The sequence below is a fragment of the Pseudopodoces humilis genome, chromosome 18 (genome assembly GCF_049639895.1).
Source record: "Pseudopodoces humilis isolate 2021_Gansu_Grassland_sample_001 chromosome 18, ASM4963989v1, whole genome shotgun sequence".
Lineage (NCBI taxonomy): Eukaryota > Metazoa > Chordata > Aves > Passeriformes > Paridae > Pseudopodoces > Pseudopodoces humilis.
The window spans coordinates 9,737,593-9,753,683 of record NC_142217.1 but is presented as its reverse complement, the minus strand read 5'-3'; the positions used below and the strand labels follow the sequence as shown (position 1 = coordinate 9,753,683).

General features: G+C 41.7%; 1 protein-coding gene across 4 annotated transcripts in view; it reads right to left on the bottom strand.

The window, feature by feature from the left end:
* XYLT1 (xylosyltransferase 1) overlaps window positions 1-16,091 on the bottom strand; it is a 176,788-nt gene that overhangs the window by 120,730 nt on the left and 39,967 nt on the right. For 2 of the 4 annotated variants that reach the window (XM_088063990.1, XM_088063991.1), the window contains exon 2: window positions 12,490-12,528. The exons of the other annotated variants lie outside the window; for them this stretch is intronic. In XM_088063990.1, the coding sequence (XP_087920116.1) occupies window positions 12,490-12,528 (39 nt within the window). The remainder of the gene's footprint in view (window positions 1-12,489; window positions 12,529-16,091) is intronic. 4 annotated transcript variants of the gene reach the window in all.

The window sequence follows — 16,091 nt, the reverse complement described above, 5'->3', positions numbered from 1 at the left end:
TTCTTTCTAGGCTATGTTCCAAATCCAATTTTAAACCTGAAAAAACCATGAAAGTGGGATAGCTGGAAAAAAAATACTTCATTTTTTACTTAATAATAAATGCTTGAAAGGATCACAGCATTTTATAAGGTCATATGTAACACCAGTTATGACACCACAGTAATGCATTATTCAGTGCCAGCAAAGAATATAAATCCTTGTAATGTACATGGGTAAAATGTGGTTTAATTCTCATTATCTTTTGGCTTTGACTCAAAGTTCCTGCTGAGCGTTATAATGTTTAGATGATGCAAATTCCCTGAGATGCTTTAATTAAACCTGCAATGTAAAGCTTTGCCTCTGGCTATTGGTCACAATACCTGGCACTTCCATTTCCAGAGGTAGCACCAGGCTCCACTGCCCAGCCCGAGCTCAGGCCCCCAATGAAATGGACATTTCTGGTACTGCTCAAGCTGGGGCAGACTGGTGCTTTGGGCAGACATTCCATCTTTGCTACTGCATGGCTGAGGTTTATCTGAAAAATATTACAACTAGGAGACTGAGAAAATAAAATTCCTGCTCTAACATCTTTTTTAACAAGGAATTTCTCTGGAGGATCACATGGATGTTTAAGAGCAGGAGTTTGCAGCACACATACTACTTCTCAACAGGAGGCATTTCCACTATGCTCCAAATACTGTAAAGAAAAGACTTCTGGAATTCGTATTACCTGGTGACTGCCATAATCTCTAGGACTTCTCTGGTATGTGCATGCATAAGACAGAACTGAGCTTAAGGAGTATCTTCTGCTCACCTTTTATGAGAATATCAAAAGACATGGTTTTGTTTTGAAGTGAAAAACCACCTCAAATCTCTAAACCCTACAACTGCCAAGAAAAGCTTTTCCTACTCAGCTCTATGGGACTCTCATTCACAGGCAAGGACAGCTGGATGCCTCCAAGCAGTCTGGCAAATACCCTTCAGCATTTTTAGGAGTTTTACTCTTATCTTTGCACAGCATTTGCACTCTGTGATTGTGACCAGCCTAATGGATCCTTCTTTCCTACTGAATGCTGAAGCAGGCATTTTAAATGTAGTTGTTCACATGTGTTGACTCAAAGTGCACACATCCTGGAAATTCACTGCCTTTCAGCATTACTGCCAATAAATAATTAAAAAGCCTATTAAGACAGCAAGAAACCAATTCACTGAAATTATAAGCAAATATTTTTGCATGAGGGCCCGGACTTGGGGAAACACTTAAACAGCACCTTCAACCCAAAGCAATTGAGCATTCACATCGATGCAACTGCCTGACTTGCAAGTTTTGTGTTTTACTGAGTAAGGGCTATTACTCAGCTCTGCAAATTACTTTCTCTTGTGGAAACATACAGTTATTCAAGATTTCAAAATATCTAGCAAAAACAAGTTTCATAAATAGAAAGACAAGTCTGATTTCAGCCTATGTCCTACAATTTTGAATCTGGATAGAAAAAGAAAATAGTACCAACAGAATTTAGCCTCCACTGTATTTTTTTCAGACATCAAAATACTTAAGTTATTCATATACATATGGCACCACAGAGGCAGAAAATAATGGAAATAAGGACATCAAGAAAGTGTTCTATTTCAGGCAGCAAATATTACTGGAACAAAATTAGCTGTCACAGAGGGAACACAGACATTAGGCACAAGGAATCTCAGTTTGAAAAACATTCAGAAAATGGGACACATCAAACTAAAAGTTAAATTCTAATTAAGAACATGAAACCTAGGAAGAAAAACATATGCTGTTAGAACCACAGCAGTTACATCAGAAGGTGACAAGGGAGAGAAGGAAAATCTTAAGAGGAACAGGGACACTTAGAGAAATAGTAAACACTTACAGAAACAATAAACCTTCTTTTGGGAACAGAGCATCTCTGCCAGGCAGCACATGTGTCTGGCATCACACCTTGCCAGACAGATAAGCCCTGCTGACCCTCTATAGTTAGAATTTCCCAGGATGACCTTCCCCAGAGCTTTCTAATTATGCATTTTTGTGACCAGCTGAGATCAGGGGAGCGAGGGGCAGGAAAGGGTTTGATGATCCCAGTGAAAATGAAAATTACCAGCTGGACACCACTGGTCCTTGACTGACTGCAATGCCCACTCACCCACTCAACAGATGGATGAATGCCATTTTCTGAATTATGCCAATATTTGGATTGGTGTTGGATGGAGCACACAGGTTCATACAGCTGTTTCCAAGAGTATTTTCAAGGAAATCATGCTTTTGAAAATACACAATCTAATCCTGGAGTTGAATGGCTAAGCTCAAAATGTAGGACTGTCTACTGTGGAAAGTCATTTAAGCTAAAACAGAGCAAGAATTCACCTTGGACCAACAATTCTTGATTAACTTCCTTTGCTGGCAAGCTCAGTGTAAACTAGGCACTATGCCAAAGCCTCCCAATCCACTCTGGAGCAAATGCAATTTGAAATGATGCTCTCATATTTTAACAGCATGGACTTCAGGGTGAATTTTCAGGTAATGGTCAGAAGTGTCACAGACCTATGGATCAGTCATGATACTGGCACTTTGTGTAACAATAAATCAAAACGGGTCTTTACTAACTTCCCTCACTGCACAGTAAAGGAACAGCTCCTAAACCAGTCTGTGCATCACAGTGTAGGGTCTGCAAGGAAAAACTTACTTCTAAGCTGGAACCACAATTTACCAAAACCATCAATGCTTATTACAAGCTGGAACTGTGTTGCCACTGTTCTCAAATACAAATAGATATTTACATTAAATATATTTTTAAATATAGGTCATACCCAGACACAATCTCTAAATGTCTTTAACATGAATGAGATCTGCACACTCCTGAATTAACAGGCACCACACTGGCCTCACCAGCTCTGCAGAAGCTACCCAGTGTTTTGATGTGACTTCAGGCATCCTACAGGCAATGGACATGACAAGGATTTCCACCCTCTGAGCCCACAAGAAACAGATCCATGCCAGAAACCTGTTTGCCATGGAGATGGAAACCAGTCACTTCATCAAATCTGCAGGCTACTCACACATGTCTCCTGTAGACAGGTCCTCATGGTCACTACTGCTGAGTATGACCCCAACAAGAGTTTTGTTTGAGCTTTAGCTTCTCTGAAGCTTTTGGGCTTTCCAAGTCCATCAGTTTGCCTCAAGCCAGCTGGAGCCATGCTGGGATTTGCAGCCCTCCTGCAGGAAAGCCAGAGGAGCTCTGCCCAGCAGGCACCCACTGAAACCACACAGACCTCCCCAGCTGCAGCTGGGGCAGCTCCTTCTACACAGCACAACCTGCATCTGCCAGGGACCTTTTAAATAAAAATGCTGAACTAAATAATTTCCTTATGAATGGCCAAGTTTTACATGTGCTAAATCTCCCACACAAACACCAATCCACTGACAGGAGCAGCGCTGGCACATCATCAGCACTTTCTCTGCCAGGCTCCCCAACTGCCACAGGACCAGGAGAGCCAGAAAGGGACCCCTGCACAGGGTGACACAAGAAATCTGGAGCAGGGACCTGTGCATGTTTAAACTTAGGCTCCACATCAGAATTTACAGATGAGATAAAAAACACCAACAATTTTATGTGTATCAGTTTTGAAAGGCTGGGCTACAAAGAACACAAACCTATTTAACAAGAGAGAAAAAAAAAAAAAGAATGTGAACAATATGTCAGTTTGATACCTAAAATAAAAAGGCAATGACCCCCATTTACATAACATCTGTGTTTTCATAGGCAAAGGAACAGCCAGCACACCTTGAGAAAAGGTTACCAAGAGGCTGACTAGGTGCCTCATTTGTTATTTAAACTGTCTTTTGCTTTTTTGCCCTTAAAAAACCAACAAACCAGCCATTAATCAAGACTAACTTTTTGACCTTTGTAAGACACTGCGTTCAGCTGGCAAGTACCATGACAGCAGTGCCAACACAAGTTCAAAGCTGAGCTGCCAGAAAGGTGCTCTGTAAGCAGGGATCAAACATCGCTTGTTTCCTGCTTAGTAAGAAACCAAACACTGTTGAAGACCACAGCCAAATTAGCATCTAGATAATTTGTAAATAATTAACTTAGTGTCATTTTATAGGCACTAAGTGCTTGCTCTTCTAATATCATTATTTAATTACCAGCATTTATTAAAAATATTTTGTTTGCTGTACATAAACGCAGACATTAGAAGACAGTCAAAAGCAATTAGCAATGTAGGTAACATTTTCTGCATAGGATAAAGCACAATTAAATGCTAAAAGACACAGGAACAAAGAAACAATAATTCTGATTCCTGTGGAGTCATGGAGTAGCACATATAATAAATTGTATTATGCATAAGCAGCAAGATGAAAACTATTTCAGGTTTACAATTGTTTTACAGATGACTCTCAAAGCAGAGCAAAGAGCTTATCAAACCTGGTAATAGCAAAACCTTTCTTGGAAGTGTCACTTCGAGCTTTGCCTTACAAATTATTAACCCATTCCCAATGGCAGCCCCTGGCACTTGCTGCCTATCAGAAGCCAGCACCACAGGCTCCCCAGCCATGACTTCAATCTTAAAACTGCTCATTTCTTTCTCCAGTTTAGCAGCACATGTGAAGTAGAGAATCAGTCCTGCACAAGGGACAGGGAACTGGCCTTTCCTGCAAGGGACAGCATGGCTTGCACTCTCCAGAGTCTGAGTGCCCACTTGTGGGGCACAGGGCAGCATGGCCAGGCCACCCTGGGATGTGGCCACAGAGGGGTTTGTGCTGTCCCAGCCTAAGGACAGGGTTCCTCTGCAGCTCCCATTCCTCAGGCAAGAGCTCCCCATGAGAGAAAACTCCACCCCTTTCACAGACAGAAGAAACCCTGACAGGGTGGTGTGTTGGGTTTTGCTTTGCTTTGGGGATACAAGCAACGCTTTGGGGTAATGGGCTGTGAATACCAAACACCCAAGAGGCACGCTCTGGTTCTGCACACCCTGGCTCTGCACACCCTGGCTCTGGCCCAGGGTTGTGCTGGTGTGAGAGGCAGAACTCTGACAACTCAGTATTTTGCTGCATGACAGGTTTTGCTAATCCTGCTCTGAGGCTGACAGCTCTTTACACAGACACAATGCACTGAGTTCAGGCAGTAACGCAGGCTCTGGCTGGAGCTTTGAAAGGCAAGCCTCAAATTCAGATGCTTTGATGATTACTGGACACAGCTTCCAGATGCTCACTCCTCATCCAGCCTTACCTAATGCCTGGCTTGCTGTGGCTGGGAATACAACTGATAGAGGAGTGCAAGGCTGCCTGTGTGAGTGGATGGGATGGATCACAGCCAGGACTGTCCCTGTCATCACAACGGGGATGCCACAAAAAGGTGCTGAAGGGGAGGGGGAGTAGCTGGTGCATGTGGGACATGCCATTTCCATAGCAAAAATCACCTGGGCCAGCACAAGACTTTCAGTCATTGTCATTTCAGTGTCAGAAAGGACACTGAAGCACACATTTCCCACTAGTACTAACAAGGGGCCAGAACAGCAAGCCACAATTTCAGTTTCTTTTCCTGAAGAGGGAATATTTCAAGTAACCCAAGATCATTAGCTTCCTTCCTTAATTTCCCATAGAAGCATGTCTTCAGACAAATTTTATCACTTCCACAGATGTCCAGCTAGCAGCTTTGGGAGTGACAACTGACAGAATGCCCACTGCCTCAACATTGTCATCAACTGTGGCAATAAACACTGTTGTGAGGCAAGACAATCAAACATTTATGTCTTTTTCTTTTAAATCTTGCTTTGGCTTCAGCACTACAGCCCATCCAGTTGCAGTCATTTTCCCAGTCAGGAGCAGGTAACACAGAGCTCCATATCACTGTGGGATTTACCAGCTACCCATACACATTTATTGCCAGCCTACACCCAGTTAATTCCTGACCCAGTGATACTGGGGAGCTCTGACAGTGAGCCAAACTCCAGGGGATGCACAGCTCCCTCAACATGGCTGTAAAACGAGGCAGGGAGAGGAGGAGGAAGGTAAATATGAGAAATGCCTGTGTGATCTGTGCAGCAGCCCAGGCAGCTGAGCAAAAGAACTGTGTGTGTAACTCGTCCCACTTGTGTGTGTTGGGAACACCAGCTCCAGGAGTAGAGGCTCTCCTTGTGCTGAGGGCTCCAGGACTCAGGGGAGAGGCAATTACAGGCACAGATACCATTCTCTGTGTTACACAGAAGTGCCATTGCCACTTCAAAGCTGCCCTGGCTACAAAATTATTGTAACTAGATCTGGAAACTGCCGCATGTAAAACACAGCTGTGCACGTCTATATTTATCCAATTATTATCTGATTGTTTGTAAGAAATTCTTGGTGCATTTTTATGTTCTGTACTGTGCTTCTCCATCCCAGTAACGGAATTAACACTTTAAATCACTTTGCTATACAAAAGCTATTTATGCAGCTGAGGTCTCTTCCCAGCAAAACCTGAGGAAAATGGCAGGAGTGTGTGTGGGGAAAAAAGCAGCATCACAAAAGCCATTTCAGTTGTGTTCAGCCATAGCTACTACAGAAGGTGAAATAAAATAAACAGACTCCACATTTCAGTATCACTTAAAACCACCCCCAAAGTAAAATGCATCCCAGATAGTTTTGAAGAAATGCTGTGCAGAAAACCCCCCACAGAGGGCAATGTGAATCAGGTCACCTGTACACAGCTTTTTGTCCTACCTGCTGCACAACCTTCACCCTGGCAAGCCAACTGGCATTTTCCCCACTGCTCACTGGGTGCTTACAATTAAGTATGCTCTGCAATGTCTAGGAGATGATGAAAGGGGACCTACCCAGCACATGACTGGAACATAACAGGACAGTTGCTCCTGTTTTGATGTTCTGACAGCAAGTGACACACAGGTAAAAGGAAGCAGCACTAAAATCCTTTACAGCCCTCACTTCAACATCACAACTGTCACAAATACATACTGGATTTGCAATCAGAGTGACACAAAGTACTTCTTTATTCTTAGATATATTTATCAGAACAACTTCTACATTTATTTCACTTAAAGAAATGAAACAGATACCCAAGCATTAGTCTCCAAATATTTTTGTTGGTACAATTGTCTATTTGTTATGAGAAAAGATGTGCCTTAAAGCTTTATTTAAGCAATCAGCCAGACCTCATGCTATCAAATATTAATATTTTATGCTTTATCTCCACTACCATTACTCTGAAAAAAATCAAGATTTTTCCTGTTCTGTGATGTCATTTGAAGTGCAGAGTGTAACAGCATAGAATAGCTTTACAGTACACCAGAAACAGAACCATAATAACACATTTTGTTCTGAGAGCAATTTATTATAATTAACCTAATTTAGATACCTTATAATTTCTGTAGCTTCCCTTTTGCCAATTTGCCCTATGCAATAAAAACAGGCAAGCACAGAACTCAATTTTCTTTCCTTCACCAAACTTAGCTATTATATATAAAATATAACATAAATATATTATATACTAATAGATAATTATTATACAATAATATAATAAGATATAGTATGTTATAATAATTATTACATATATTATAAAGTTTTATATTATATATAAAAATGCTAAGCATTTTAACTGCAGTACAAATTAAAAGGGTACTACTGGGAAATATCACCATTTCTCTAATTTTTTTAAATCATAGCTTGAAAGCATAAGGCTTTCCTAGGTGCACTGTTAAAAATATTCATAATTAGACAACTGCATAAGAACACCCCATGTTCCTGAAGCTTCATCATGCTTGAATGGACTTAAGGACAATTAGAAACTTGCCCATTTATAGAAAAGACAGGTACATTTTATCAAATAAGCATATAGAAGAGACAGACAAGCCACTGGACAGCTCAGGAATACCTCTGGGAACAAAACAAAATCCAACCCAGAGCTGACATCCAGAGAATACAAGCTTCAGTTCAGGCTTAATTAAAGGAGAGCAAGGATACTTAGCAAGCTGTGGTTGCAGAGCTCAGGTTAAGAGTTGAAAATGCCCTCCTGTCCATCACAGAAGTTCTTTCTGCACGTGCTGGCTCTGGGAAGTTTGCCCAGGCTGCAGCTCTCACAGAGGAGATTTCATCCTCAGCACTGTCCATGGGACAGCTTTTACAAGCACCAAGCAAACTGAAAACATGATGTAAATATCAAACACCCTGCAAAGAGCCAGAGGAAGGAATTACATTATTACACAACACCCAGGTCACTGTGTGCTGACAGGTTTTTCTTTTTCTTACATAAATTAGACAGCTTTATGTAAGGCTTCTTTTTTCAACTAGATTTTTAAAAGAGATTTCATATAAAATTCAAGCTTCCCAGCATTGGAAGAAGGTTTCCAACTCAGTGTGTAGCATTTTCATGCAGCAGACTGTTGCAAAGAGCTCCAGTGGCCTTCAGTGCCAGCCTTGTCAGTTTGTTCACAGTGTGCAAGCCCAAAGCCATTAAGTGCTTCCTTTCTGTGTCCATGGCTGAATCCCATGCAAGGATTGTAGGCAACATAAGTTACACAGTGTGTGTAAGAGAAGTTAAACTTCCCAAAATGCTGCACAAGACTGTACCTCAGTATCTTCAATGCAAACAACATCCAGTTAATGCTGCAGGCTATTTTCTACCCATATCCAAAATGGACCCACTCAGCAGATACATTTGAAGATGCATTCCCCTAATAATACCTAAACTCTTTCCTGTGTGATTTAACAATGGGGACATTTCTAGCCACTGTGTTTCTGGGCTTAACTTTGCCAAAATCAGTGTATCTGATTTTTAGACAACAGCAGCTCAGCAATTTGATTGCAGTGGATGCTTCTATGGGAGACTGCTTTATGAAGATTTCAGAAGGAAGCTCATGAATTCTACTTGTATTTTCATGCTCCTCAGCAGGAAGGAAAACACGCTGTTTCCTCTTCACTTTGACAGCTGAGTGCAAAATCCTCAATTACCCTGTGCACAGTCACCATAAGAAATTGCAGAATTTTCCCCAGTGGCCATGTCCCCTTAGACAGGTCAACTCTTTACCTGCCTTGGCACATCACGAACTGGCATGGATCCCTCCTCACCCCAAACTAATGCTTTGGAAGAAAAATATTAATCTGCATTCTGAAAAGCAATTACCCTGGAAGTTTCCTTTATCTTCACAACAGGATTTTACAAAAGACTCCATGCTTGTGGTGTTACCGATGACAATTGTCTCGTCACAAAAACTCCAAGACATTCTTTTTCTACAGGCTCCAAGCTTCCCAGATTCATGGGGATTTTTTCACTAATATTTAGCAAAACTGAAAAAAATCCCCAGGTTTCTACTACACAAGGTAACAATAAAACATGAAGTAATTCCAAGAGACACAAAACCAACCACTTCCCACCGACACGAGGGTGCAGGTTTGCCTGCTGCAGGCTTAGCCCAGCACCTGAGAGAACAACTCAGGGCAAGCTCTGAGCACAGTGGCTGAGGCCAGCACAGGGCAAGGTTTACCTCACACAGGTGAGGGCAGAGGTAAAAACTGCCACAGCTGCACTGATCACCCAGTCCCTCTTGCACAGAGCCCCTTTCCCTCTGCCAGGTACAATCACCCATGCTCCTGTACCAGTCAGCCCTGGATGCTCCATAGCATCCCATCACACAGCTTGTAACAGGCACAAAGCCACAGCTTTGGAAGGGGAGCAACAACCACCTCTGTAACCCAATGACAATAACAAACTCCATTGCTCCCAGGGAATGAAAAGCTGAGCTAAAATTTATCTCTGGGCTAAGTGCTGCTAAAGCTGTCCCATTTGGCTCCTGCTATTTTTGTGAAATGGAGGATGGGAAGTGCAAAATGGAAAGAGCCACAATCTCATTAATGGAGATAACTTCTGAAATCATGAGAAAAGGAGTCACAAGCAGTCACAGCTGCTTCAGATGTAATGTATAAACATTTAAGCTGCTGAAAACAGCTTTCATTCTCTTTTTGTTTGCTTCATCCCAGAGTTTGCTCAGCTTCTCTTTGTGTGATAGTGCAGGCAAATATGCCTGAGCCCTCCAAAACAATCCTAATATGACCTTATCAAACACCTCAAGGATGCTCAGGGGTATCTGGTTTTGGCATTAGCCCACAGTGAGGTTTAGAGATGGGAAATGGGAGGCTTGTTTTAAAAATGGTGTTTTTTTCAAATTAAGAGCAAGTTTCTGGGTTTTACCATAGATGAGAATCATCTGCAACACTCTGCAAATAAATTTGCCACATCCTATTCCCTTGAACATAAGTGATTAAGTAGTTGTTAATCTGCTGCACCAAATTTATAAATTACATGATTCATGTTTTTTACACACCATTTAACATGAGCAAAGCTAAAGACTAGTTGTTTGTGAGCTATTTAATCACACTTGGGGGAAAGAAAATCAAACCAGGAATAGGAACTTATCTGACTCTATCAAGTTGTGGCACACTGTCCCAGCACAGGTAGGAACAAGTGAATCACACTGATGCCCACTGTACTGCTATTTGATTAGCACAAGTCGTGTGATTTGGCAGGTCCATTCTGAACAAACTGCTTTGATAAGCCTCTGAAAGAGAGAACATGAGGGAATTGTGCATCTTTTCCTTGGAAAAATATCAGGGAGAACACTTGCTTAGCTCTCAAGTCAATACTTTCTTCTGTCCATTTGCACACAAACCAAAATTTATCTTTATATGGGAGTTCAAAGAGATCTGCTGAAGCTGAGCACATTGGAGGAGTACCCACTCTCTCTTCAGGTCACTTGCAGCTATACCTGTAAATTTTCAACAGCTGTATGGCTGATTGAAAGACCAGGGAAAAGAGGGGAAATTATATGAAAAATTCATGAGAAGGCCTCCAGAACACAGCATGGGTTTGAAATGTCAACATTCAAAATACCAACCAAACCAAGGCGAGACAGGAAACCAGAAGGCAGTGGAGAAAATCTCTCAAATGAGCTGATTCATGCCAAGATTGTGCAGGAAACCACTCAGCAGAGAAGCTGCTCAGCAGTCTACTCAAGTGAATACAGTGCAGTGCTCTGCTCCCATCTGCCCCCAAAGAAAAAGGAGGAGAATAAAGCACACAGGAAACTTCTGCAAATTTGGAAATTCTTTACTAGCCATAGGAGCTAACATCCTGTTCAAGTCTGTAAAATGTTAAAGCTGCTGATGTTATTCTTCTCAAAGTGCTTTTTCACAGCAGAGAAAACAGAGACACTTGCAGCTAAGATTGCTAATTTCCTAGTCAGGATGTAAACCATCAACTTCAACTGTTAACTTGAATGCTTTTGGCCACTTCAGGTAAAGAGAAATACATCCCTAGAAACCAAAGCTGCACCCTTCAGCTGAGAAGGGTCTCACAGAGAGAGAGCCTGTTCCCTGCCCACTCCAGGATACCTTCTGGTCTCGGCTCCTGCACGTGAGCAGCCCCCAGTCTACCACACTTTGGGACATAAGTGCATTGTCTATAGGAAGTTTTGACTCTCCTCATCTATTTCAATGTCAGAAGAAATCAGCTTTTCTGATTTTTTTTCTTTTCTCTTGCTCATACTCACATGTGCACTCTCCCCTGGCACCTTCACTAACACAAACTCCTGTTCTTACACTATTTTAAGTCAGTAATAAAGTCTTCATTATTACTGCATATTTCTAGGTCTACATCATGCATAGATCAGTACTTTATTACATACACTGTGCTTTGATACCACTTTATAATGCCATTGTGTTTAACAAACTCTGTGTGATCCTTCCTTGCCAGATTTGACTCACAAGGACTTGGCTCTGAAGTGAGGTCCATAAAATAGATGTAGTAGGCTTGTTGAAACAAATAACAAAACAGCCAAAGCTTTCCCCAGAGAAAGGCCAGCAGAAGACAAAGGTAGAAATATTTATGCAGTCACTCAGGGGCATTGAAAATGTGTTCTGAATAAACACTCATCTTCAGTATGCAAGTTCCATAGCCCTTGCTGTCTCCCAAAGATCAGGGAGAATGGAAATCAATGATGCTGCCTTGTTAGAAAACACAAATCAAAGCATCAGTGACTTTGTAAAATCCCTTCTGTCACTTTGACCTTCTGGTGCCAGGCAGCTCCACAGATTCATTACCATTCATTGTAATGTCTTAAGAAAAAAATCAGCAGCACAAGCGTTTGAGAGTAACACCAGCAGCAGGAATTGGAAAAACACTGGGAAGCAGAATACAACAAAAAGAAATAACACCTTGAAAGGATTCTCACTCTGCCTTGAGGACTGAGTCCTCTCTTCCAACACATACAAGTAAATTCTGCTCTTGTCCAGCTTTACACCAGGTCCTTCCTCACCATCTGCTGCTTCCTGTCAGGAATCTGCTTCTTTCCTTGCCCAGCCAGTCATGTCAGGAGCTACTGCTACACCTGCACCCTCTCCAGGGACACCAACAGGGGTAAACACCATAAATATGGTGGGCAACACCAGCCCAGCCCTCTCTTTCAGAGAATCTCTTGTCAGAAAGAAGTGGGATGGGGGGTAGTACTAACCTGAGTCTCCAAGCTGGTGTAGGGACTAGGAGGTTCAATCTACAAAGAGAGCAGATAGAAACAGCCATTACTCTGGAATAGTGGAGAAGAAGGTGTTCTGAGCTGTTATTGGTCTAAAGTAGTGACAGCAGGAACAAACACACCCGCTCGAACAAGGATGGCAGGATTATTTTTTCTAAGATTTACCATTTTTCCAGAAATCTGGAAATCACACAGAGCTTACAGAATCTCTGTGATGTTTGGATGAGGAAAAAAAAGTTGCAGTAACAGGAGTATACAGGCCCCTCACATCTTTGATTTGATACTCTTTTACAATTCTTAAATTACAGCTGACTGGTTTTAGATCAGACTGATTTTCGATTGGAGCTCCTATAATTTCAAGGCATTAAGACCTTTTCATTAAGGTGATGGTGAAAGGGTTGGCCACATCCTTGGCAAAACTTTTCTCCTCAACAGCTGCAGTTAGCTGTGGTTATTTTGTTTTCCATTACATTTCTTCCTAATGAATGCTTCTCTCCAGTTCTGCACATTATAATGCAAGTGCATTGTACTTTTTCTGCAGTCTGGCATCTTCCTTGGTGTCAAAATATGAACCCTTAGCTTAGCTTGGCCAGATAATTCAAACCTCATTAAAGAGCTTCTAAACACAAAAGCACAAAATCGTCTATTTAGCCTGTTAATTAAAAGGTTAGCAAGAGATAACATCCCTGTAGGAAACTTCATCATTAGTGTTCTGGGATTAGTACTCAAGCAAAATCTTTAAAAGCACATCTTTTAAAGTATAGTGAACATTTAAAACCTCAGTCTTGCTGGTCCAGGTATTACTCTGCAAGGTCTTGCTCTCCACATCCTGTTTAATTGGAAAGCCTAACAGAGTGGAACCAGGTCAACGGTGCTCTCTCTTAAATCCATCACATCTGTCTCAATTAGACACTTTTAGTTTAGAAGATTCCTGTCTATCAGATTATTGGGCTCCTGAGACTAATTTTGAGTTTTGAGCCATTGTAATTCTCACTTTGGCTAAATCAAAGAACAGAAGGAAAAAAAAAGTGAGCTTCCTCCAAGAAACTATATATTCCTTTTACTTTTAATTACACCTATAAAGCAGCTTTTGTTTTAACAATCACCACAAATATACTAAAGAAGAAACAGGCTATCAGGCTATTTCCTCCTTAACCAGGAAAAAATGGTTAAGGAGGAAATTGGCCTTGAAAGCCTTGACACACCTTTCCTCCACTCAGCAAGTCATGGGTCAGATAGCACAGTGTGCACAGGTGAAAAAGCCTATGACTACCTGTGTCACACTGCTAACTTAGGCTGATGAAAGGTTACATTTAACACCAGAGCACCATTATGACACAGATGTAATAGATGTTACCTGACAACTGGCCAAATGACACCAAGACTGGAAGGACACTGAGAAACCTCAATGAAATCCAAATATCATGTCATCATCTAAGCTAGAGGAGGAAAAAAATCATCTGAAGATGAGAGATGAGGTGAGAGGACTCTTGTCCTTGGACTGCCTTACTCTAAAACAAATGATGGCAACACTCACAGCTCTTCTCGTGTAGACTTAGCTGGGATAAACTCATCCATTTTGCAGCTGGACTCTAAAGCAACACTAGTTTGGTCACAGCATTGTCCCCTATTGTCCCACTCACATTTACATCTTAGCAGGAGGATCACAACACCAGCAGGTGTGTGGGGCAGATAGAATACAAAGCGTGTTTAAATACAAAAAGCAAAGTACTGTTGTAACAAAGAACAGCTCAGCTGCACAGGCTCCCCTTTGGGAGATCATCTGGATTTTCTCAGTCGGTGCCAATTTGACTACAGACAAAAGCTTTTTCAACATGTACTGTTCACTTCCAAATGACAGTATTTCCGTAAGAGGAAGCAGCTACTGTATGTATAAAACATCCGGGAAAGATCAGGGGATTCCTGTAATAGATAAGGCTTCAGACTACTTAAAAGCTAGACAAACTCAGTCCAATATTTCCTGAATAGAATGGATTTCTTATGCTAATTACTAATTTCCAAAGCTTCCTGGATGAAAGCTGTAAATATAAACCAGGTTTTGAATGGTATTATTTCACCATGCATCAGCGTGGGCCTGTGATCTACAGTTTTTTCCTGTTTATTTCCCCCCTCATTTTGGCTGTGGTGTGTTCACTTGTGCAGTCCCCATTGTGCAGCACTGCAAGGGGGACTGTTTTGCCCCATCATTAGAACATACAACACTCAAATCTCACATTCACTTACAAATTATCTGAGAAAATAACAAAGCTTGGCTTTTATGGGTTAAGAGTGAACAATCCAGGTTAGCTCCTTCCCCACTCACACTTTTTTGCACAATTGCTACAGACAGTGATAGGGAAAACCCCAAACCCTCCTCCACAACTGCAGTTCACACAGTAGAACATTGCTGCCTCTCAGCAGTGCAGTGTCTGCACACCACTGCCTGTGACACAGAGATGTGGCTGGGCTGTCTCTGGATGCCACCTGTGCCTTGCACAGAGGTGTTTTCTTTCACCCTGTTCCCAGCTGCCCACTCTGCTCTCCTGTTTCTCTCGTGCAGTTACAGGTACCACACTCAGGACAGCTCTTGGAGCCAACCTGAGAGTCCCCAAAACACAACTGCTGAGAATACATCCCAATTCTCCTCTTTAAGCAAGGAAATAAGAAAGCTGAGGAGGGCGAAGAAGGTGGGAGGACATAAATACAGTCAAATTTGATTCAACAGCAAAAAATAGTTTTAAAATTCAAGCTCAAAGTTAGAAAGACTTTCACTCTTACTGCAGGAAAAGGCACGTTAATCACCTGCCTATCACTAATGCCAAATAAATGTCATATTTTGGTAAATACCAGAGCTATCCTCCAGCTCCTGTGCATGGCCTGATGCATGGTTATGGATGACAACGTGCACAGGAATTGCCCACATATGAGGGATGAGGGTACAGACTTTTTTTTTAAAGGTACAACCTCTCCTCTGTGCTTTGTCCAACCTGCCTGCCACAATTGATTATTAGCTGCTACCGAAAGGTAAGAGAAAATTATCACACAGAAACACTCAGCAAAAACAGCAGAATAACTGGCACCATTCCAAGCAAAGTTTTGGTTGGTCTGTGTATGTTCCACTTTAATTCTAGCAGGTTTCAGCAGCCTGACACAGAACCACAAGAGTTGTGATAACTAAACCCCAGGGACATCAGCAATCATCACATCTGAAATTTCAGACTGCCATTTTTCAAGTGCTATGAATCATTAATCTCCAGTGTTTGTGATCAAATGAAATCTGTAGTGGGATTGGAGTGTAAACACTACGACAGTGCTGTATAAACAGCCTGACACATTGATCACCTTTAAGGACTGATCAGGGTAAGACTGTTTACTATTGAAAGGTGACACTGAGAACAGCAACTCTGCTCTGGGGTTTGGCCACTGTGTTTTTCATAATGGGTTAATGTCTCACTCCCATAAAGGAAATAGACATGTTTTCAAATAGTTTCCAACCATCCCAAAACAAAACAAAAGGATAGGAAGGATTGGAGGAACTGAGGTACAGACAAATAAACCAAGTATTCCAAAGTCACATGGGA